Below are 23,419 nucleotides of genomic sequence, written 5' to 3'. Positions count from 1 at the left end.
GAGACAGGGTTACCAACCCCTTTTCTAACTTTTCATCTGCGAATACAAATAAATTAAACATTTATTACCACCACCTTCAAAATTAATTATATTTCAAATATTCATTGATTATTATTTTTAATTATATTACATAAATACATTTTTAATCATTGCAAGTGTATGCTTTTCTAATCTTATGGTTTCAAGATTATAGGCCTCTGGTGTACAAGTGGACATTATATACACAGATTTTGAAAAGGCGTTCGATAAAGTTAATCATGATTTACCTGAGAAAAAATGATCTAATTTCGGGTTTTCTGAATGTTTTATGGGGGCCGATTTACATTTAGATTTGTTATAGCCAAAACTGGTCAGCACTTGAGTAGCACTGGCGTGATGGTTACTCTACACTGACAATCTTCCGTGCATTCGGACGCGTCGTCTCGCGTCCGCCTTTTACAATGTCATCATCAATAAAATACTACTGTCCCTAAAGTTTCATAAACCTATTCTCAAATTACTTGACTAATAGATTTCAGTTCGACAAATATGAAAACTCATTTTTAGAACGATATAAAACCTCTACTACAACTTGTGTTTTTATTGTTCATGAACGACATAGCAACACCAACGCATCATTTAAATTTTTTATTATATACAGATAACTTGAAAATTAAGTGTAGTCGATTTCGGATTCCCTCGACCTGCAGGAGGATCTCAATTCATTATGGAAGTGGGCTTGCTATAACCGATTGCCTTTCAGTGTAAACAAATGTCACACAATTTCATTTTCAAAGTCGTCGATGCCGGCAGAATATTCCTACCATCTCGGCGAATATATTCTAGACAGGTCTTCCTTTACTAAGAATCTAAGTGTGACTTTCTAAAAACACTAAAAATTCAGCTAGCGATCGTTAAAAGTGCTCGGTTTTATTTTAAGAAATGTGCGCTACTTCAGGAACACTTTAGAATTGCGCACTCTTTATGATGCTCTAGTCCGCAGCATACTAGAAACTAGATCTATTATTTGAATTCCAAGCGTAATGAGACAATGTAACGAATTGAAGCTGTAAAAAGTACAGCCTAAATCCGTTCCTTTTATTTTGGGAGCGCTGGGATTTGTTTCGTTGTCAACTCGCAGAAGTGTTAATTTAATTAAATATTTTTGGAAATTGCTCAAAGGCATAGAGAAAACCCTTCGGTACTCGAGCAGCTCCAAATGTGGGCTCCGGAAGTTGGTTATAGTTCTCGGTCGCGTCCACTGTTCTTGCCTGTAAAGTCTAGAACTGGAGCACTTGCCAACTCTTTTCTGGCAATGGCCGTTCGTCTTGCTCAATACTGTGTATTGAGATATTGACATTTTTTCGTGCACATATGGGGTTTTGCTTTAATTCACGTGGGAAAATGCGCACCTGTTGAGGTGATTTGTTTCTGTTCTTTTACCTTGTTTTCGTGTTTTTATTTGTATGTATGTTACGTATATACGAGGTGTGATCAGAAAATACGGTGAATGAATTCTTATAGCAGCAACTGCTGACGCTGCATCCATTGGAAGTAATAAGCTCGATAACCTGATCCGTTGAGATAGTCAGTGTTAAGTTTGAATAAGTTGTGAGTTGCTAGCCGGCTTCTTTTTTTGCTCGAACCTCCTATATTTTTTAAAATTGAAATGTATTTTATACTTTTGGCCATCGTGACGTATTAAGTTAACCTATCAGGTCACAATGGTCATAATTTTAATGAAAAAAAAGATATATTTATTTTACACTACCAAAAATGGTTTTCGAAAAATTGAAAAACATGCAATTAATTTACCTTAAAAATTATACAAATAAAGATTTTGCGTCATCGACAGTTTCAGAACCTCGGAAAATAAGTTCAAAAGATACCCCAATAAAAAGACGTTTACGCGGGATTAATATATAATAATATAGACAGAAAAAATAAATTTGAAATTGTATTTTATTCTTTTATTTAAATTAAATAAACCTTATTGATATTCTCAAACGAAATACGATAGTGCAACGGAAACGAACGCGTGTGAATAAATATACAATAATATATAATTATATTTGTTTTCGGAATTCAATATTACATATTATGTAAGTAACATTTGCTTGTTTTTATTTTAAAATAATTATAATAATGGCAGAACTCTAAATTAAAAATATTTTCTCTTATTAAAATGTATATATATACGAGTACGGTCGTGTCGGGTAATAGTTCAGGCTTTCGACACCTAAGTCACATTGGCGCTGCAAACGGTTTTAATTTTTATATGCGTATTTATACGGAACTCTGCTAATCCCTTAATTCCCTGTTTTGTGTTCAAGACCAAAAAAGGTCTTATTGGAAATTTTCATTCAAGGAAAATAAAAAAGGAGGACATTAAAGTACAAAGGAGTGAGGACGCCATTTCAGCGTTTGTTGGCTAGTCAGTATTCGTTTTTTTTTAATATTTTCATTTCATTAGGATTTATGGATTTCGTGCATTTCGTGCAACCACGTCAAAAGCAATAAAATCGCTCGGTTATCTAGCGTTAATATTTACACTTTGTATTACAAAAAGTGAGAATCGAATAAAGCACATCTAAACCGAATTTTGACTAATAGGAGAGCGCAAAAAAAACAAGCATCACTTCTCAGAAGTCAAAAATCCACGTCAAACGCAATAAAATCGTGCCGTCGCCGTAGCAGTGGGAACGTCGCAGTTCCCACTTATTTTTTTTGCTTTATACATATACGATTTTATTGCTTTTGACGTGAATTTTTGACTTCTGAGAAGTGATAATTGTTTTTGCTCCCTCCAATTGACCAAAATTCGGTTATAATACACTGACCATTACTCTCATATCAGAAGCCAGTAGTAATATATGTAAGGACAGCTATCATATTTTAAAAACTTAGCGTAATATCCAAGCACAGACAAACTATAGAGCAATATACGAGATTCAACATCTGGCTGTACTTTTTCTTCTGATGATTTTCCTCTAAGAAAGAAGCTGTTTTACTTTGTATTTTGAACTTGACATATTGAAAGTTCTAAAACTGGAGAAAGTGTGGTCACCACCTTACCTTTTAGTGTCTGTGTAGGTTTGGAAATCTCTCTGACGAATCATAACAATGCAACGACCATTATATTTGACCAACGAAATATGTCCACGCCTCTAAAATGTGAAATTTGACTGATGGACATTTTCGAAGTTCGAATTATGCAACGGGCTGATTAACGGTGCTTTTTGTTGTCCGATTATATATTGTTTCCGCAACCGTTACGCACGTGATGTTTATTTGTTACCCTTTTTCCCGCGAACATGGTGGTCCGTTCAGTTAGTCTTTCGTCACGTTCGTTCTTATCATTACCGTGGTTGCGGTGATTTAGTGCGCGAGTTTAAGGAAGAACCCCTACAGTACATACCTGTGTGAATATTTTTTATTTCTTTCAAAGACTAATAAGGCTTCACACAGGTCGAAAATAACAGATAAGCATTTAAAATTAGCACTGAAGACAACATTATCTAAACAACTTACTTCAATGTAATACACGGAAATCAATACTATTTTTACTATGTCATATAAAATATCAAATTAACTTTAAAATCAAAATCGAATCATTCATTATGTTTTTATTAATACTTAAAATATATTGTCTATTATTTACATATGTATTATGAATTAAAATAAAAATTATATTAAATCATAGTATAGTGGCAGAACTTTGAGAGGATTATGTCGCAGTTCAAGACGTTCTAGGCTTCTGTCGTCGTTCGTTGTCTCCAAATAAATGTGAGCATGGAGATTCCCTCTTGTAAGCACATAGAGCACAGGTAGCCGATGTCGTTGGAGGTTGTGTATAAAATTCCGGCGGAATACCAGCGAGGGTTCTGAAAAAATCATAATTTTCTAGATACTCTGCTTTATAATTTTCAGACAAAATTTCCTACGCACCTGTAGTGATGGTCGAGGTGTGCCTTTTCGATGCGCTTATCTTTGGCTCGGCGATTCTGAAACCAGATCTTCACTTGGGTTTCGGAGAGTCTCAGTGCAGCAGCTAGTTCCAGTCTCCTTGGTCTGCCAACGTATTCGGCTCTTCGGAATTCCACTTCGAGCCTCAGGGTTTGAGCAGCGCTGAACGTTGTCCTTTGGCGGCGAGAGCGACCGGGACCTCTTCGACGTCTGGACACTGAAAAATGTATGAAAAAAATATTATTTATTTTATTAATTTATTTAGCAAATATACAATAGCTAATTGTTGATACACTAAACAAATTTAATTGAAACATACATATAAAACACAATATAAACAAACATACACTTCCGTACATTATTCCCCTGGCCGTACTCATTTTCTTGTACGTCACTTTCCTTAAATTGTCTCAGTTTCTAGTATTACATCTATGTACATCTTTATTTATTATTGAATAATGCGTTATATACACACTGAAACATTAATCTTTAATATTTATTGAACATCCAACCATTCCAATCTATCAATCATACTTCTATAACTAGTGAATCTATTTTTATTTAAAAGTACTCATTGCTCTATTTTGTTATTTTTGCAATTTTGTTTTATTTAATTGATTAGGCATATAATGTTTCTGCACAATAATTAAAGTGGGGCAATATAATACTATTGTAGATTTTTTCTGTGTTTATAATAAACACATTTCTCATTCTTAAAATCTACCTGTTTTTTTTTAAATATGTAATTATAATGATACTTAAAATTCATTTTTTTGCCTATAAATATTTTAAATTATTAACTATTTCTAAAATAGAGTTATCTTTAACTATTTATTATTTGCATACCAAATTTTATGGCTCAATACAATAAAAATCTGTGTCAAAAACTATTAAAAATTGCTAGCAGGGTTGACTTTCCAAATAAAAAATACTATGATTCTCTGTGTTCCATTTTTTCAAAGTGAACTAAATTGTAGCTACTTATCTTTACCAGAATATGTGATTTCATGGTTGGTCCATTCTTTGGAAATTTTCATTCCAATCGCTGTTTTAGTTGAAAAAGTTCCAACATTTCTGCAAGGTATGCAGCCAAATTTCATTTTTGGAGCAAAAATCGTTTTTAACTTATCTAATGACCAGCAATCAGAACAATTATTTTGAGTTCGACCTTGCACCAATATTTCCATATATTCTTTTGTCGCTTCTGTTATTGTTTTGGACTTAGTTGACGTCATAGTTATGTAAAAATAAAGAAATAAAATGTTTCGCAGATAGTCAAAAGCTGGCCATACACGCGCGGGCAAATCCGACGGATCTGTCCGTCGCGGGTGCCTGCCGGACAAATCCGATCGTGTGTGGTGAGAAAAGACACAGATTTGTCTGTACGCTGTCCGTGCTCAAAACGAACGGAACGGACACGGACAGGCAGATCCGAGCACCCGTATCCGATGGTTAACAGTTAACATCTCTTAAATGATTTTATGACCCGGGCCATTTCCGCTCGCCTTTATTAATTTGCGCTTAAGTTGCCGCTATCGGTCAAATCGTTTTTTTTTGTGATAAGGTTGTATTACTTTATGACAAGATTTTTCTTTTTTGAAAAAGACATCAGACAACCGTTTTTGTGTGCTTAGCTAATTAGCTATGTCCGTCGGATACCAGGACAGATCTGTCCGAGTTTCTTCACATACGCATACTGTCTAAACTCGGACATCAGTCTTTTTAATCTTAAGCACGTGTTCAGTAGCAATTGCTTTTGTACAGCAAAAATATCGACCTGGTTATATACGTCTAATATCTTAAAAAAATGTTATCCATCAGACGATTGAAACCACAATTAAATTAATTTGAAACATAAAGTACTAAATTATCGTCCTAATTTATTTTTCGTTCCTCCCTAATTGTATTTAAATTAAATAATCATAAGCAAGCGATGGTCCCCTAGTTGTTGTGACACGCTAACAGTTTTAGGGGACAGATTCGATCCGATATGAAAAATTATACCTCAAATCGCAGTAAATGGAGTGGCGACCTTTTGTGAAGCACCAACATGCGATGCTACTCAGGTGACTGTTATTAATTAAATCCGGATAGGGGTATAAAAGGTTTCGTCGAACGAGCCCTTCCGGCTTCAAATCTGAACATATGTCACCAGGATGCGAAGAAGTCTTGCGCGGTAAATGTTCTCACAGGACAAATTGACTGTAAAAAAATTGAGAGGTATCGCGAAATTGATATTGTGATACAACATTGTGGGAAGATATGCGTATCTTAAATGTACTTTAATAAAGATCTTCTTAGACCGTCATGTTATTTTTTATCAGTCAAATTTTGCACACAATTTAATTAAAATACGTTAAAACGCCTCAGTAAATATAGTATGTACATATTGCTGAGCCTTAAGTCAAAAGCAATGAGTGTAGGAGATCTTCACAGCTAGATGTTATGTATTAAATTAATAGTCACTTTAAAAAAAATATAAAAAAGGGCGTTTGCGATCAACAAATTAACAAGTCAACGTTTATTGCCATTCATCGCTAAAAATTAGCGTTGAAGGAATTGGCCTCACAGTATATTTTAAATAAAAAAGGTACCCAACACAACTGCAAATCAAATTGGACTTAAAAAAGGCAGACAGAGGATAATTTGCTAAGAAGGGTTAAATATATTTTTTTTATTAGCGGTGTCTCAATATTATGATCATGTCTGTATGTATCTTTAACCATTGAGCTTCTTAATAAATCAACTAAAGCTAACAAGGCGCGTTAATGGATGTGAGGAAATTCGGCCAATTGAGCCCGTTCAGCACATGGTATCCGTCAGTGTCTCTCATTTACTCAAATCATGCATGCTGCTCAATTTGTGTGCAAAAAACCTGTGCTTCTTTGTCGTTCGCACGTCAGAGAAGAAGATTGAAACACGTACGTGTGCACCTGAGCATGTTGTTCCACCTTGTCATTGGACGAATCGTGACACATCAATAAACACACTATTGAAGTGGTCAAAGTTAATTTTGAACGATCTGCAAACGTGACCTCGCAAGAATTGCCAGTATTTTGAGTGATATACTGACAATTTTTGGGTCCCACGTACATAAAGAGTTATTCTAGAACAGAATATAATAAATTATAACGCAACGGCGAACCGACGCGTAGCGAGATATGTCGTATGTGGTGCTCCTATTGCTTCGCACTCCACAGTTTTAATTCGACAGGGTTTCCAGTGCCATGTGTAACGCTTTTTGCGATATTTTGTAATAATTTTATTACCATTTTATCAGTCATTGTCAAGGCCAGATAATAAGAGATTAATGGACTTCGAATGTCGTGCTTTTAAAGCAGAGTGGAGCGTAAATATTATGTTTATTGTACACTGACATTATGTCTGTACTAAAATAATACAAGAACGTTATCATTAACAGATAATTTGTAAAAGAGTTGAAAAGCTTAATTTTTTTTCTTTGAAGATGAGGCTGTAACTAAAGTCAGTTCACGAGTAGCTCATTTATTAAATAATAAAATAAAGCCACTTACGAATGGTAAATTAATGAAGTCGTAAATAATTGAAGCCTTTCAGTGAGAACAGTTGATAGATGCGTCGAGCACATTGTGAGTGACATCAATAGGCAATTTAATAGCAAAGAAAATTAATTCGATAGATTTTTTTACTTAACCCAATTTTTAAACAAGGCGCGCTATGGAAATTTATAGCAAGTGCGAAATAGATTTTTTTGTTGTGCGCAATAATGACCATGCATATGCACCATGATTTTATTATTATTAATATTTGTGTGAAGGCCATTATGACGTACTGGGGAAACTTGCTAAATCATGATTTGCAATAAAACCTAAATTAAATATAGCACCCAGCTTTCTCTTTCTAAGAAATTATTTTTCAAGATATACACGTTGACGCTACTCTATAGTTTCGAATCCCAACACACCATTTATCAGTATGTTAACTTGCTAATATATTATTATTATTATTAAATTATCACAGCCATCGAATATCTGTCTCCAATCTGTTAAATGTAGCGTCAAAAGAGATCCGCATTGTGGTCCATAATCTACAATATTGTTAAACTTGCCGTGAAGGGGCGTCTATAGTGGTTTCGCGTTATTGTTATGTACGTATGTCCACGCTTGTGATGTTTAAGCAAAATAGACAACAACATATATAATACAATATTAAAAAAATCCCCTCGTAATCTGCCGAGCAGCTGACGGGTCTCACGGAGCGGCAACGCCCTCACGGAGGTCCGGCTGGGGTGCCTCGGACCCCCTCCGGTTTATTTGCTCAATGACTTAATGATGCAATAATTTTGATATGCTCTTAAATACGCAGTCGATTGGGAGACGTCCCCTAACCCTTTCAGATGCGACAGTGGAAGACTTTCATCTCTTATCTATCTATGTACTCATATTTATTTTACGCTTAAATTTTATCTTGATATATCACCAAGTTGTTGGGTAATAAACAAATTTAAAACAGGTACAATGATATATCAAATATATTTAGTAGAGTGGATGTTAAAATTAGTTATATTTTTATGTATACATATATTTTATTTTAACAGTTAATAAATAAAAAATATGTTTAGATAAAATCAATCTTATATATATATATATATATAGTATTTAACGCTGAATTTTTGAAGGCGTAGAAATGGTGAAAAAAACATGAAAGGCAGAAAGAGCAAGTTTTTGAAGTCTGTTCTTCATTAGTTTTTAAAAACACTAGAGAACCACTGTTGAGGAGAATCATTATCTGCTATGTTAAATAGATTTTTTACGATCAACTAGAATCAGGACAATGATTAGAAAGTAAATTAGCATGAAAGCGTGTTGTAAAATTATGCTTTTTTTTTTGAGAAATTAAACTAGGTAGTTTTATCGGGGTAGGATATCAAAGTAGAATAATATTATCATTTTTATATATTACTCGATATTTTTGTATATGCACGATGTGTTAACATAAAATAAATACATTTGCTTCTCAGACCGTGCCCTTTTTATGATAAGGATGTCTGGCGAAGTGAAAACAAAAGCAGGTATTGCATACACGAAATTCTTTCTACTATTTGTACATTTTTATCCCCATTCAGATATATAACGGTATTAATTGTTTTTTGTCTCGGTAATACCGATATTGAAAATTTCGGTATATGCAAGAGAGCATATTTTACTTATAGCTGTTGCAAAATTAAATGAATTAAAATTACAAATTTTGCCTCATTCCCATATTCAGATGATATTTTCTCTGCAGATCACCTTACGTTTAGACTTACTTCTTTGAAATACAAAATTCAATAAGCAGAGTGATATTATGTAAGCATTTGACAAATTTACAATCTCTAAAAGTGTATTATTCATAATCAAGAGATTCATTCATTGTTAAATCCTTGGAAAAATATCATTTTTGTAAATGGATCATTAGAATTGTAGTTGTGTTTTATATCTCAATAAAAAAAATCAGTCATAATGGCATTGAAAAAAATAATACCCCTAAAAATCGTTTCTATGGATTTGATAGTTCTGTGATTGCGTAAAAATTATAACTGAAAAATGTTATTTTTTTGAAAAAGCATATCTAGCAATGTCCACATTGAAACGTGCAAATTTATCGTGAAATCACATTGTGAAAATGTGTGTGTGTTTTATTTTAGCGAATTCATATCTAAACACGTTTAGGTGCGTGGCAAATTTCTCCGGTGCGTGTTAGGAGCTCGACTATTGAGCGCACTTTAAATTAGTAGCATAATCGCGTTATTGTTAATGTGGGAAAGGTCCAAATGTTTGCCCTACAAATGGTCATGCATGCACGTCATCTAATATGCTAGAGTACAGAACGATTGTTTGCGATTTTTCACGGGGATGATCTTGGGTGAGAACATCTGGTTTGATCGTTGTCAATTTATTTTGCTATCGCTTAAACATACCTCACGGCCACCTCCTGTCAGGATACTTTATTGATTTTAATATAACCTAGTAATTATATAATTTTTACGCAAGAATATACATTGAACTCTGTACACTATCTAATATGTTATACAGTACCTATATCAGATATATCTAGCCCATATTATTAAAAATTAAACTAATCTTTTAGCATAGCCATGTGGAGGCCTATTTATTTATTTTATTGTAAGCAAAACTAGGCGGTACTCTAGTGACACTGCCGTGACAGTGGCGGAGGGCAACACATTTCTTTGGCGAATCTCGACGGGAAGACTACGACCGGCGGCGCCTCGTCCGTTGATCATATTTCACCATGTAACAACTCTATAAATTCAATAAATAATAATACAATGGCCCAATTTGTGTTCAATTGACACCCGTCACCATCCGCCCACTGAAGTTAATGCATTTTTTTTTAATAAAACTAGTGAAATGACAAAGCAAAATGTACGTTTCATAAAAAAAGTCTGGTAATCATTATTTGTTAAAAAATAAAGCATTTTATTTGCATTGAAATAAAATTCAATTTTTAAAGGCAATATATTTAATTTCTTTCAATAATTAATTAACTGCAGAGAATGTGTCGTATAAAAAAATTTAAGGTCTGAAAAAAATCTTATGTCTCAACAGCTATTAAAAAAAAAATTGTTTCATTTATTAGTAAAGACATTGTAGTAAATTTTATTTTTAAACAAAATACGTTTACTGACTTTTAATTTCTTTAAAAGCGTAGCAGAAATAATCTATCCTTAAAGGTTTCGCTTAACCATCACATATTTGATATATCATAGTTACTAATAATAGTTAAACAAAGAGATAGGGGGGGGAGCAAAAGTTGACCAATCAGTAGTCATTTTTTAATATTTCCATTTCATTAAGATTCATAGTATTTCATAAAACGACATGCATTTTTCTGTCAAATTCAAAGGGGTCCGTATTTATAATCCATATCAAAAGCAATAAAATCGTGCCGTCGCTGTCGCAGTGGAAACGCTCGGTTATCTAGTGTATATAATAATATTTTTTATAACAATATTTCGATCCACAATACGTAAAAAAAAAAATAAAGCACATCTAAATCGAATTTTGACAATATTAGAGCGCGAAAAACAATCATCACTTCTCAGAAGTCAAAAATCCACGTCAAAAGCAATAAAATCGTGTCGTCGCCGTCGCAGTGGGAACGCTCGTTACCGAGCGTTCCCACTGCGACGGCACCGACACAATTTTATTGCTTTTGACGTGAATTTTTGACTTCTGAGAAGTGATGATTGTTTTTTACGCTCTAATATTGACCAAAATTCGGTTTGAATATATTTTAATTAACACTTTTATATCAGAAATTCGTAGTAATATCAGTAAGAATAGCTAGTATATTTTTAAAATGTAGCGTTAAATCTAAATGCAGATGGAGTTATATGTTAGATGAATATTGCTCTGTACGTTTTCTGCTTATTTTCCTCTGAGAGTTGAGTTGTCTTATTTTGGACTTGACCTTAGAACTTTCATTAGGTTAGGTTTGGGTTTAAACGGCAAAGGACGTTTCGCAACTGTCAAATTGTGTTTCATACAGGAATTCGAACCGATTCAATTAAAAAATATATCGGTTCGGTTCCAGTTTTCGTTTTAAAAAAATTCAACTCTGAGTGATTTTTAATTTGTATTAAAAAATATTTTCTACCATAACTTGAACCATTTTATTCCTTTTTTTGTATTAAGCATACTATACTCCATTTGTGTTAACACAGTCAGTTCGAGAGCTAACCATTTATAATTGAGAAAGAGATGACAAGTTTGAGTTTATATTATGAACAAATTTATATGAATTAAAATCATTAGTATATTTATTATATTTATCAATCAATCAGAATAATGATAAGTATATCGAACGAATATCTGTTTCGTGTGCTTCAGGGCTAATAGTAGAGGCGTACATCTAAACTTGCCATCTCTTTATAGTAAAATAATAAATAGTAAAATATAAATTAATAGTAATTGTTTTCAAGCCATTGTTTTTGAAAGTGGTGTAAGTCCATTGTCACCAAGTGGTGGTATACTTATTCATAATCTAATTTCTGCTTTACACAGAAAAGTATTTAAGGTGATTTTTTTTAATTTTTATGTTTATTAAAAACACTTATTATTTGCATACAAATACCACAATTAAGGATCATTGCCATTTTCATACCAGAAAATATTATATACATATTTGGCGTAATTACACTAACCCATTAATTTTATATATCAGTGATTACGATAGAAACATCCTTAGATTTTAATATACAAATAAAATGCCAAAGCACATATGGCTTTAATGGCTAGAGAATCTATTTTAATTGTTCTAGATCTTAAGCTTATAAATTACTACTTAATCCATTGTTTTTTCTATTACTTTCACTTGAATTATCAAAGGTTTTTAGTTTTTTGCTCTGAAATTTTAACCACCAACATTTTATTTTTATTGTTCAATTATTGTAGCTAATATTATAATAGTGTATTTGCACAATTAATTATCGTATTAAAATAAATGTTTCATAATAAAATGCGCAATAATCCTCTTTAAATCATTATTTAACTTTGTTGAGAAAATCGTCATGATGACGCATTGGAGAAAAGAAATCAAGTCATGATAATCAGATTCGTAATAAATAAACTACAATAAAAAGTATGTAGATATATGTCAAATCTAATATGCTCATTATTTTTTTTTAAATATTAAGTCATCTCTCTAAAAACATATTGTGTCGCAGCCAGCGCGATTGTCTGTTTCTCAAATGATTTCTATGTAATACTCATATATTACATTTACATGATTCATTGTCGTTTAAATAAGTGTTTAACTAGTTTTATCGCCAAATACAAATGATCGATATCACAAATCGCTTGTTTTGCAAACGTTGGATCACTCAGATGTTTGTGTATGTATATTCTACAAATGTTCTGGGGGTGGTGGGTGTTGGGTGGTATCTCTGGTTATTTCACCATCAATATTGTTCGCTAACCATTCTCTTTTTACGGAACAACAAACACGAAACAGGGCTTTTGTAGCGTACGTCTGATTTACTTTCTATTCATGAAGGAACGAGGAGCCGAGATGTTTTGTAAGGATTTATTTTATTTTAATTGAAATTCATAACCGACTGACTTTGTGTAATTACTTCAAGGTTTTCTCAGAATACAATATATAGCAATAGTTATTTCTTTCTTTGACTCTTATATAAGTAGTTTTAATTCTTAGTTATAATTATCAAAAATAATATTTATTTAATTAAAACTGTAATGAATATTTATTGTCAGGTTATATATCATATTTTTTTAATTTATAGAATATGTAATCGTAGAAGCTAATATCACTAATGTTGTATTGTTGGTCCTGACGCGTAAATAAACTCGAAAAAATATATACTAAATTAAAAATTAAAATCAGTAAGCAATGGAAAAAATAGGAAACCGCAAAAAAAAATTGCGGAATAAATTGTCTTACGATATTCGCGTTAAAATTAATAAAAAATGACACGTAAATTTAAGAAATTAAATACAGCTGATAGTTCTTTAGAAAAAATAAAAATTGTAAAGCAAAAACAACATTGCCAAATCAATCTAGAAAAGGCAGAGATGTTAGCCAGTAGTATTTCGACGCCCTATATGTTGACACACAATTAAACCCACTAGCAAACGTGTGATTTGTAATGTTGACAAATCACTGATATATAATCAAGCAATTAACGAAATAAACTCCCTCAAAATTCTGAGTTATGTAAAAAAATAAAAAATAAAAATTCCATGGGATGGACAGATAGATTAGATAACATCTTGATTAAAAACCTAAATTACAGAATCTTAAACAACATATGTATATGTCTAATTATTTTAAAATCACATTAGGACACTTTGGTATTATACTGTAAGATTGAATGCACTTTATAATTCAAGTTTTTTTTTATCAAATTATTTATTGAAATTTTTCTTTTTACTTTTAGTTTCAGAAACACTGATATATAGGATGAACAATAACGAAAAAGTTTTTGATACGCGAAGCATTCTTTTTCAGACTCAAATTAATTATGCTTATAGACATATTGAGCAAAAGATCTTCGGCCGGGACGAGTGCACAGTAATAAAGTGCCTGTAATGAGGGTATCAGTGTCCGCCCACGCGGGATGTTGTAATCGCATCATGGGCGGCGCGGGAAGGCGCGAAGCGAGCTCGTCGCCGCCCACCGCACAATGGGATAACAATCATAACATCCAGGGTGGATTTTGAGGGTTTAATCAATAGTTTTAAACTTATGCTCCTCTGATAACACAAACACTCAATTATCAGATAGTCAAAGCTTTTAAATATTTGAGATACATCTTCCTTCTATAGTGTTATGCTATAACTTGACAGATTTCTCTAGTTGCTGTTAAAAATAAAATTTACATGCATGTTTTATAAATATACATATTCGACACAAGTAGAATGTAAAATTAAATACATATATATATTAATGTACACTATCAGAGATTAATAGCTCCAGCTCCTCATAGCTATTGCAGAAAACATAAAGGATTATATTTTTCATATTTATTTACTTAAAAAAATAAAAGATTATTCAAGCTTGTTATAAAAAAACACCCATTAACACATTTTAATTATAACTTATTTTAATAATATTGTCTACTAGCTATTATTAATTATTTTCTTATAAAAAAGTTTTTTTTTATCAAAAAACTTACATTTCGCGCAATTTTTTAAAATACGTTTTTTATTTAAATATAATAATTGAAACTTACGTGGATTATTTTCCGTGGAATATTTGGGTAAATATATATGTGAATGGAGATACAAATGTATAAATAGTAAAATGAATTTTGTGTATGCAATATAGGATTTTGTTTTCACTTCGCCAGCCATCCTTATCATAAAAAGGATGCGGTCATTTCTCTGTTACATGACAAAATTTCATACTAGAAACTGCTAGGTTCCGTTAAATTTGTATCAAATAAAGCAAACGTATTCCTTTTATGTTGACACGTCGCACCATGTTAAATTAAATTTTAAAAATTTGCGCTTAAATATTGGCCGGTGAACTACCCCGATAAAACTACTTAACTTAATTATCTTCAATAAGCACCATTTTATTATCCGCTTTTGCTTTCAAACAATATGGGCATCGTCGTTTTCGCAGTTCTAAGCAATGGAAATATCGAACGAGTTACCAGTATGAGGACCTACAAGTCCAACCCTTATGGGCGGGCACCCAGCCTGTGACGGCCGGATGAGCGGGACTCAGCCCCCGTAGTACTATATATTTTATTAGAGTTTCATTAGTATTTCTCCCGACGGCGCATGGGGAAACGTGCTCTCGTTTGCTGGCCTCCATTGCTTTGCTTTGCATGCATTGCGTATCATGCTTCTCACAACATCACCCCCTGATCTTTGGGAGGTGTATATGTTGCTTCAGTCACAGCCTTGGCCCTCCGTCCCCCTATTTAAATTTATTTAAAATTATTATTATTTAAAATGTATTTAATGAAGTGCATTCTTAAGTCTCTGAGAGCGGTGTCGCGATCGCAACCCTTATTCTTACCCATCGCGACCAGTAAGTCAGAGCTTGAAAACGCTCCTCTTGAGTAATTTAGTAAATAATAAATCTGATCAAATCATATTTTACCAAAATGTAACTTCTGAGACGATCCTCACTCGGCGACTTAGGCAACCGCCAATAAATATATTCCCGTCTATTATATTGTTATTATTATTATTATTCGAGTCTTATTTGTTGTTCTGCCAGGCGGAATCGCATTGTCGTTTGATTCGTGATGCGAAATACTACAGCGCTTAGTGCGAAAATTCTCGTCGCGAATTCGCAAGTCAAAGCAAGTGGAAAAATGGGAAAACCACACTTTGTTAACGCTCGGAAGAACCCCCGAGTTGATAATAATAATCTTTTGCAAACATAAATAATACCCAACAACGTAAATGTAAAAATAAATTTATAAAGAAATTATTTCATTGCTTTGTAATTATTTTTTCCAAATTTATATTTTATGCTTTCTCCTATTAAGACCTTATAGAAAATATGTTTTTTTCATTTGTAGTAAATGTTTTGTGTCATAAATGAGTATATTTAATAATTCAATATTAATAGAATATTTTAAAATATTATCTGATACATAAAAACAGTATTAATTATTAATAAGCCGTTTTTATGATTTATTTGTGCTTTTATGTATACTTACAATATTTTTATTTATTAATGATATACATTTATTTAACAAGCATTTAATTCCTTATTTTTAGTTTGATATTTTGTATGTGCAATAATTTGACTCTTGCATAAAATATATTTAAGGGTGATCTGCCATAATGGCTTAGTGGCCATAAAAAATAATGAGTACCTTCGCGCGCCTCTATTGAAGATATGCTTTGTTTTTTTTTTAGCTTATTGTGACACTAGGAATTATTATGGATCGATTGTTATCCGTTATCCATTGTCTTTGAAGGGGTTCTAAGTATTTATAGCACCTGTATTTTCTATGTGGATAATGTGGATTATTCATGTATACATACATAATTAACAGACTGTATTTTCCTTAAACTTAAACTAAAATTAAAAAAAAGTATTGTATTTTATTTATTTGTATGGCTTATTTGTAAACAGGAAAATGGTTATGAACCAGCACCTTGTATGTCATTACATATCATGTGCAAATGTAAATCTTATATGTGAAATATATAATATATATATATACACAAAAAAATAATATTCTGTCTAATTCATAAAATACAACATTTATTTTTAAGGATTATAATCAATTGTATGGAATTTAAACAGTATGTTTTATAAAATATATTTTGTAAATATTTTAAAATGGTTAATTTATGCTACTTTAAACTACTTTTTTGATTTAGATGTACCAGTAAATACGATACACTATGATATATTTTTTCTTCAATATTATTGATAAACCTTTTTTATTTTAGTTAATGAAAATCTAGTTTTATAAATAAAAGTTTCGTTTAAAGATCTTTTGTGTGACGTAAAATAAGAATATTTATCTAAAAAGTATATTGCCTTTTTAATTTTTTGTGAAAGTATTTTCGCACAGTAGAATAAAAACTGACGATATCATAAATACAGATTTAAATAGTTAAAAAAGACTAATACGTAAAAGAAGAAAAAAGTTTTAATCCCATATGGACTATAGTGTTTTTTTTTTAATTTTATAGTCTCTGGGAGATTATAATTATTATATGTTATAAGTGTAGGTTTTCTTAGATTTACTCTATCTCGCGGATGAATAATGTAATGCTTTATTCAAATAAAATCGAGTTAAGTCATTTATAGTGGCATCTTTTGACTAAGCTGTAATATTAGATTATAATTAATAAACTAGATTTTATTCTGACGTCTTAATAAATAGTCAGTAGTGTTATTGATTGAATTTTTTATCTTGTAATGCAATTTTGCAATGAGAGATTTACAATAAATAAATAATATTGATAAAATATTTGGGGGTTGATTTAATAAATTGGGTTTTAAAATTAGGTTTAAATATGCAGAGCTTTTTGTGAATGTAAAATTAGGTTGAGCTTCTGAAGATTCAATTGTAATTACAAGAATATAATATTAATTTCTATTTAACTCTTAATTTATGTTCTTAAAATTAATAGTTAATAAAAAACTGTATATTAACTAAAAATATTACAAAATTAGATAGGCTAAAGATAAAAACATTTTTCTCTAGCGCCACATATCTAATTTTGCAATATTTTTAGTTTACTATTTTACCAATTTGAAAAATCTTTAGTTTATAAGTTAAGAGTTAAATATAAAAACATTACAAGAATATACTAAAATACAATATATTAATAAATATTTTATACTACTTTCAGAAGAAGAATTCAAACATTTTTTTTGAAGCCGTTTATTGTGTTTTAAATAAATAAATTAATGTAAATTATTATTTAATAAAATCTAATCTGCATTTTTACAGTATTTCCATAGAGTAGGTTTTCCTAGATTTACTCTATCTCGCGGATGAATACTGTAGTGGTTTATTCAAATTAAATTGAGACATCTATTGACTGTAAGCTGTAATATTAGATTATATTATTAAACTATATTTTAATCTGACGTCTCACTAAATATAATAAGCAAATTAATGTAAATCATTAACTTACAAAATCTGCATTTTTATATTATTTTGCTATTAGGTGAATTACTTATTTACTTTTTTTATATGGTCATAAAAGTTCCTTTGAGTAATTAATTATATTTATTGAGATGGTTACGATGGACATTGAAGTAAATATTTCGCTGTATTTGAATGGAAATTATGTTTTTTTGAGTATATAATATGAGTTGGGGGAGTTGAAGCTTTTTGTTGTCGTCATAGAAATTTGCGCTAATCGGAGCTTTCGAATCTTTCCTTTCTTTTTTGGGCTTTTATTCTCGGTTCAAAAGGTTTTGCGGTAAAAGATTTGCCGTATCTACCGCAATGATAATAAAATAAAATTTCTTTATCTCAGACGTCCAGGAAAAAAGTATTTACATAAATATATCTATTAATATAATACATGTATTTTTATATCGATATAAAATAAATAACTAGATATTACCTTTGTATGAATTATCCTGTGCCAGTAATGGTTTTTATAGTTAAATAAATGAAAATTGTATTGAAGCTTTCAGCTTTCATACTTCACTATTTCGATTTTAATGAACTTAAAAATACATTTATATTGTATGTATATCTTACAATAATTTTTAAGTTGAAGAATAGATTATTAAGAGCCAAATATGGATCCAAAAAATTATATAGAGGATTATAATTATATGTTTTAGTCTATATACTAATTTTGTTTAATACGTTTAATAATGTGAGATATAGATTTAATTTAACTTTAAGCTACTTTAGTTATTAAAACGCATATCGATCTTTTGAGTTGACAAACATAATATACCTACGAGAAATCTTGTCATTATTATTAATAATATAAAACATAAATGTCTATGATTTTTAGACTAGTTTTATACAGTAGCTAATATGTTACATATTCTTGAAACATTTTTGTATTGCACAATACGCGTAAATCGCTTGAGCAATTGCATCTATTACTCATCGTAGTTTAGCTCTAAACAAATAATTGTAGCTTGAGAACCTTTGAGAAAAATATATTATACAATTATATACATATACCTATGTTCAATATTCAAATACATTACATAGATTAAGCAAGAGAAGTAAGAACTTAATTTCATAATATTTAATTTAACTCTTTGCAAATAATGTGTGAAAATATTATTAGTCTAGCATAAAAATTACTTACAAAATGCTGAAAATCCTGGCGGAAACGGCATCTCTCCCGAGAATAAAAACGGAGGTCTCGGGGGCAAGAATCCTGGCATATTCGGCAGCCCTACTCCTGGTAATCCTGGCAATGCAGACATTGTAGGAAATCTGGTCATATTTGAGGAAGATAAATTTCCAGCGGCCAATTGAACGAGAGCTGCCGTCGCCGATGCGTTTTCACTCTGAATCGGAAAAATCCTCTGACTTTGACAAGGAGGATTCAGCACACTTTTCACTTCTCCAATGTCAACGTCAGACGAAGAGTCTGACGATCTACACTCAGACACATCTTGTCTGTTATTGTCCCTTGTGTCTTCTTTTCTCTCAGTCTCCAAATGGCCGTAGATCCTCGCGAAGAACTCTCTCGGAGACGACGGCCTCGGGGTCACCAAAGTTTTTTTCTGATTCGGGATTTGTTCTCCAGAATCTTGGTTGTTGAACGACATGGTCAAGGATTTCAACATTTTATTATGCGAGAATGGAGCATTGTTTTATGATGCTGAGAAGAGGGTCCCGGTTGTTAGCGCGCGGAATGCGATGAGTTACTGACCGCTCATTATGGTAATCAAAACGGGGATGAAGATACTCGAGGGGAGTATCTTTACCCTTCCGCGCCACGCCTTAAACCCCCGCCCTGATTTTAGGCGCCGCCCCTAGGTAATAAAAACCATATTGCGAATTTAGACGCAAAGTGAATATTGTATTTTTATTATCGCGTTTTATTTTCAATTATTTGATTAAAATTATATTCCAATTTTAAATTGTACTTTTATTTTATTTTTCAGAATTTTTATTCTGATTTTTTTTATTTATGATCAGGCCTGCCGAGAGGGGAAGGGGAGGGGACAAATTCACGGGTCCGACTCTGGAAAAATCATAGCAAGAATATATGTATTATATAAAAAAAGTAAAAACCAATCTCAAATAATAAATCTGAACTAAACTACAGATTCAGCCCTTTTTATACATAAACTAAATAAAAGGAGCGGAACATTGCCTTCAAAAGCACCCATTTTCTAGGTAGTACTACCTAAAAAAATTCACAATAAACATTATTGTTCAAAGGGACAGATTGTAGTTTTTTGACGCGGCTCTTTTTTTGTTAAAATTTGTTTACAAATTATTATTTGTTTCTTCAATAAGTCATAACCGACCAGAGAGAAGTTTATGTATTTCATCTTAATAACCGTTGTTACATATTACATATTCGCAAGAGCCTAAAATCAGAAGTGAACATTTTCTCTCCTATGCAGAAATTTATTCAATATCTTGTAAAGATGGAACATAAATTATAAATTACTAAAAAAAACATTTTAGCGTTTATTTCTTCACGATTTCCATACTATTCTAATCAAAGCCCAGAGAGAATTTGGAACAAAACTTGTTATTAGTGTTTGTAGAAGACATTTGTATCTTTTATCATAATAAACCAGCACGATAAGCTGGCCATACACGCGCGGATATGTCCGTCAGCATCATAAGATTCCCTATCGAGCTCGACGGTTTACCGTTACATTCTAATTAGAATCTACTACTATTTGCCTCTCAGCCATACACCGTGGGGGTGTTACCCTGCACTTCTAAAGAAATATTTACCATTTTATTTTTATTATATAATAATGCTCTTTTCTTGTAATAAATATAAATATTTTATTGGTTTTGGAAACAAAAGTAGTAAGAATACATTTAATAATGACTATAATAATTATATTTTTTTAAAATATCGTTGAAATTCCGCGCAAAATTAAAAAAAATCAGATACATAAGTAGTAAAATTATAGAATGAAGTTAGTGGTATTGTAGGTTAATCAAATTTATTCATTTAGCAATCCAGAACTGACGCCGATCCCCTAGAAATAAAAATGGGAGTGGTGTCGCATGCAACGAAGAAAGAGATAAAGCATGCTCTTTCGTGTAACGGTATTTCATCCAGATGACATGAGAATCTTATGAAACTGTCCGTCACGGATGTCTGGCGGACAAATCCGATCGTGTGTAGTATGAAAAGACAGATCTGGGAATAAGTGATTAGTATATAATTATAATTCGGATCGATCATTACAGATTAGGTTTACCTAGATTTTTCTAATCTCACGGATTAATATCGTGATGATTTATTTAAATCGAGTTGGTTCGTACATATCTGCTATTGAAAATTCTCTAATAATAGAGAATATATTATATGTATTAAAAAAAGATAAAATAACAATATCTACAACTGCACTTTGAACAATATACCAATATTGCCCTGCATCCTTACATGTACCGAAACACCCCATCCAGCGAACAACCAGTCACAAGTAATTGTTAGTTGCCCGTGTTCCAATATTTATACATATAGTCCTCCTTAATATAAGATTTTGTATTCTGACCCGTTCGGTGGAACGGCCGAGTTTTTGAAACAGCCACTGGATCAGATCACGACCGGCCGTTTGGGTGGAAATCCTGATTCATGGCGGGTACTTTAATCTGAAAAAAGGTATTTTAATAAATAAGACTGTTTTTTGTTGTGTACGCTTAAAACTCGTTTTGTATAGCATTAAATGCGGATATCACCACATAGCTTTTTCATTGTTTATACGGGTTTTCCATGTCTGTAAATTTTGCTAAAAGCCTTTCGACCGTTTTAAAACCTACCGATTTAAGAGATTTAAACCGATAAAATTTTAATTAAATGTCTGTTTTCCCTCTTATCCTTTTGGTTGACTTTTATTAGGTATTACATCAATTATTAAACAATGAAATTCAATCGATCTTTAAATTAACAAAAATACTGATTTTGTATATAGTCGTTATGTTATGTCTAAATATTTAATTTAATTAGTTGTTTTAGTGCCACTTGCATCACAAAAAAATATATAGAGAAAAAGCACATACTTATTATTTTGATGATAAATAAACACGTTAGAAAAGCGTACAAATTGTCGTCGTCGTCCAGCGAATATTAGATTAAAAATATATTTTTTATAGTTAATTGAAGTAAAATGATATTTGTTAATAAAAAAATAAATATATATTGTATTATAATTTTAATAATCATAACACGAATTGTTTATTTAAATAATTTTATTATCAATGCTAATCGCGAATAATATAATGAATGTTACTTTGTCTCTTCTAAAAGCAAATAATATAGCTTCAGTTTAATACTATGTTAATCTGATTATATGAGAGATCATAATTTAACTTATATATATATATATATATATATATATATATATATATATAGCTTGTTACGTCAAATTTATAGCTGCATTAAAATGATACAAATATATCTTTAACAGCAACTTAATATATTTATGTGGAATGTTTGCCAGTATAATATATTTAAAAGAAAGCAATTTTGATATTCTAAGACGTATATTATACAATATCCATTATTTTTTTAAACACGTAATGACCTGAATGGAGTTCATTGTCTATTCTGTAATTACCCATAAATACACATGTTGTTTATATACAATCTTCTCTATCATTCCTTACCCTACACGGAAGAGATTTTCACAATACACGCCACCCTTGAGTTTTAGGGGTTGGAATACAATGGGGATTTTGGTCGAGTTTCGTGTCCATTGGCAACAAAAAAAGAGGTTGACTTTCATTAATGATTTATTAAAAATTATAACTATATTGAAAATCAATCTTATAATTTTAATTAAAAGTATATTTTCAGTATTAATACTGCTTATATTTTTATATGACTATAAATATGTTTATGTGTATAATAATGGATATATAAAATCAATGCACATAGATAGATAGAAGGAGAGAGAGAGAGAGAGAGACCACTTAATTAATTCGGCGAATAAACTATTGATCATGAGATATGATAAAACGCATTACTGCTTTTACCAAAATCAACAAAAATATCAATGCACTCACGTGCTTCCAAAACTGTTAGAATAAAAATTTCCATACTAATTAATTAAAGTTGGGAAGAAAATAAGTCAATGCTGCAATGAATAGGAAGGTTTACTATCAAGGTTTATCAGTCCATGGTAAAAACTAATCTATATGCAGGTTAAACATATTATTATTTGTTATAAAATATAATCTAATATATAATTATCAAACTTTAGGCTTTTGCTACTTTAGTGTAAATTTATGAATTTTGCTTCAATATTAAATAAAAAAAATTAAGAACATTTTTAATGGGCTGTAGAATATTTGATTTGA

General features: G+C 31.2%; 1 protein-coding gene across 1 annotated transcript; it reads right to left on the bottom strand.

Annotated features, from left to right (window-relative positions):
* Nucleotides 1-3,702: 3,702 nt before the first annotated feature.
* Nucleotides 3,703-19,730, bottom strand: LOC148239526 (homeobox protein rough-like). Its single transcript, XM_088182219.1, has 3 exons — nt 19,221-19,730; nt 3,928-4,162; nt 3,703-3,863 (listed from the first exon to the last, which is right to left on the bottom strand). The coding sequence occupies exons 1-3, from the start codon at nt 19,705-19,707 to the stop codon at nt 3,719-3,721; spliced, it is 867 nt and encodes a 288-aa protein (XP_088038345.1). The 5' UTR covers nt 19,708-19,730; the 3' UTR covers nt 3,703-3,718.
* Between the last annotated feature and the right edge of the window lie 3,689 nt (nt 19,731-23,419).

The sequence above is a fragment of the Plectrocnemia conspersa genome, unplaced genomic scaffold, assembly GCF_051122295.1.
Source record: "Plectrocnemia conspersa isolate PC_06_02 unplaced genomic scaffold, ASM5112229v1 ptg000001l, whole genome shotgun sequence".
Classification (NCBI taxonomy): Eukaryota; Metazoa; Arthropoda; class Insecta; order Trichoptera; family Polycentropodidae; genus Plectrocnemia; species Plectrocnemia conspersa.
Note: the sequence above shows the minus strand (reverse complement) of the source record. Positions and strands in the feature narration are given on the sequence as shown.

Excerpts from the sequence above, each read along its gene's own strand:
- LOC148239526 (XM_088182219.1), bottom strand. The coding sequence starts at position 19,707 with ATGTTGAAATCCTTGACCATGTCGTTCAACAACCAAGATTCTGGAGAA. Across the intron at positions 4,163-19,220 it reads GCCAGGATTTTCAGCATTTT|TGTCCAGACGTCGAAGAGGT; the intron begins GTAAGTAATTTT and ends TACATTTTTCAG. Across the intron at positions 3,864-3,927 it reads CACCTCGACCATCACTACAG|AACCCTCGCTGGTATTCCGC; the intron begins GTGCGTAGGAAA and ends TGATTTTTTCAG.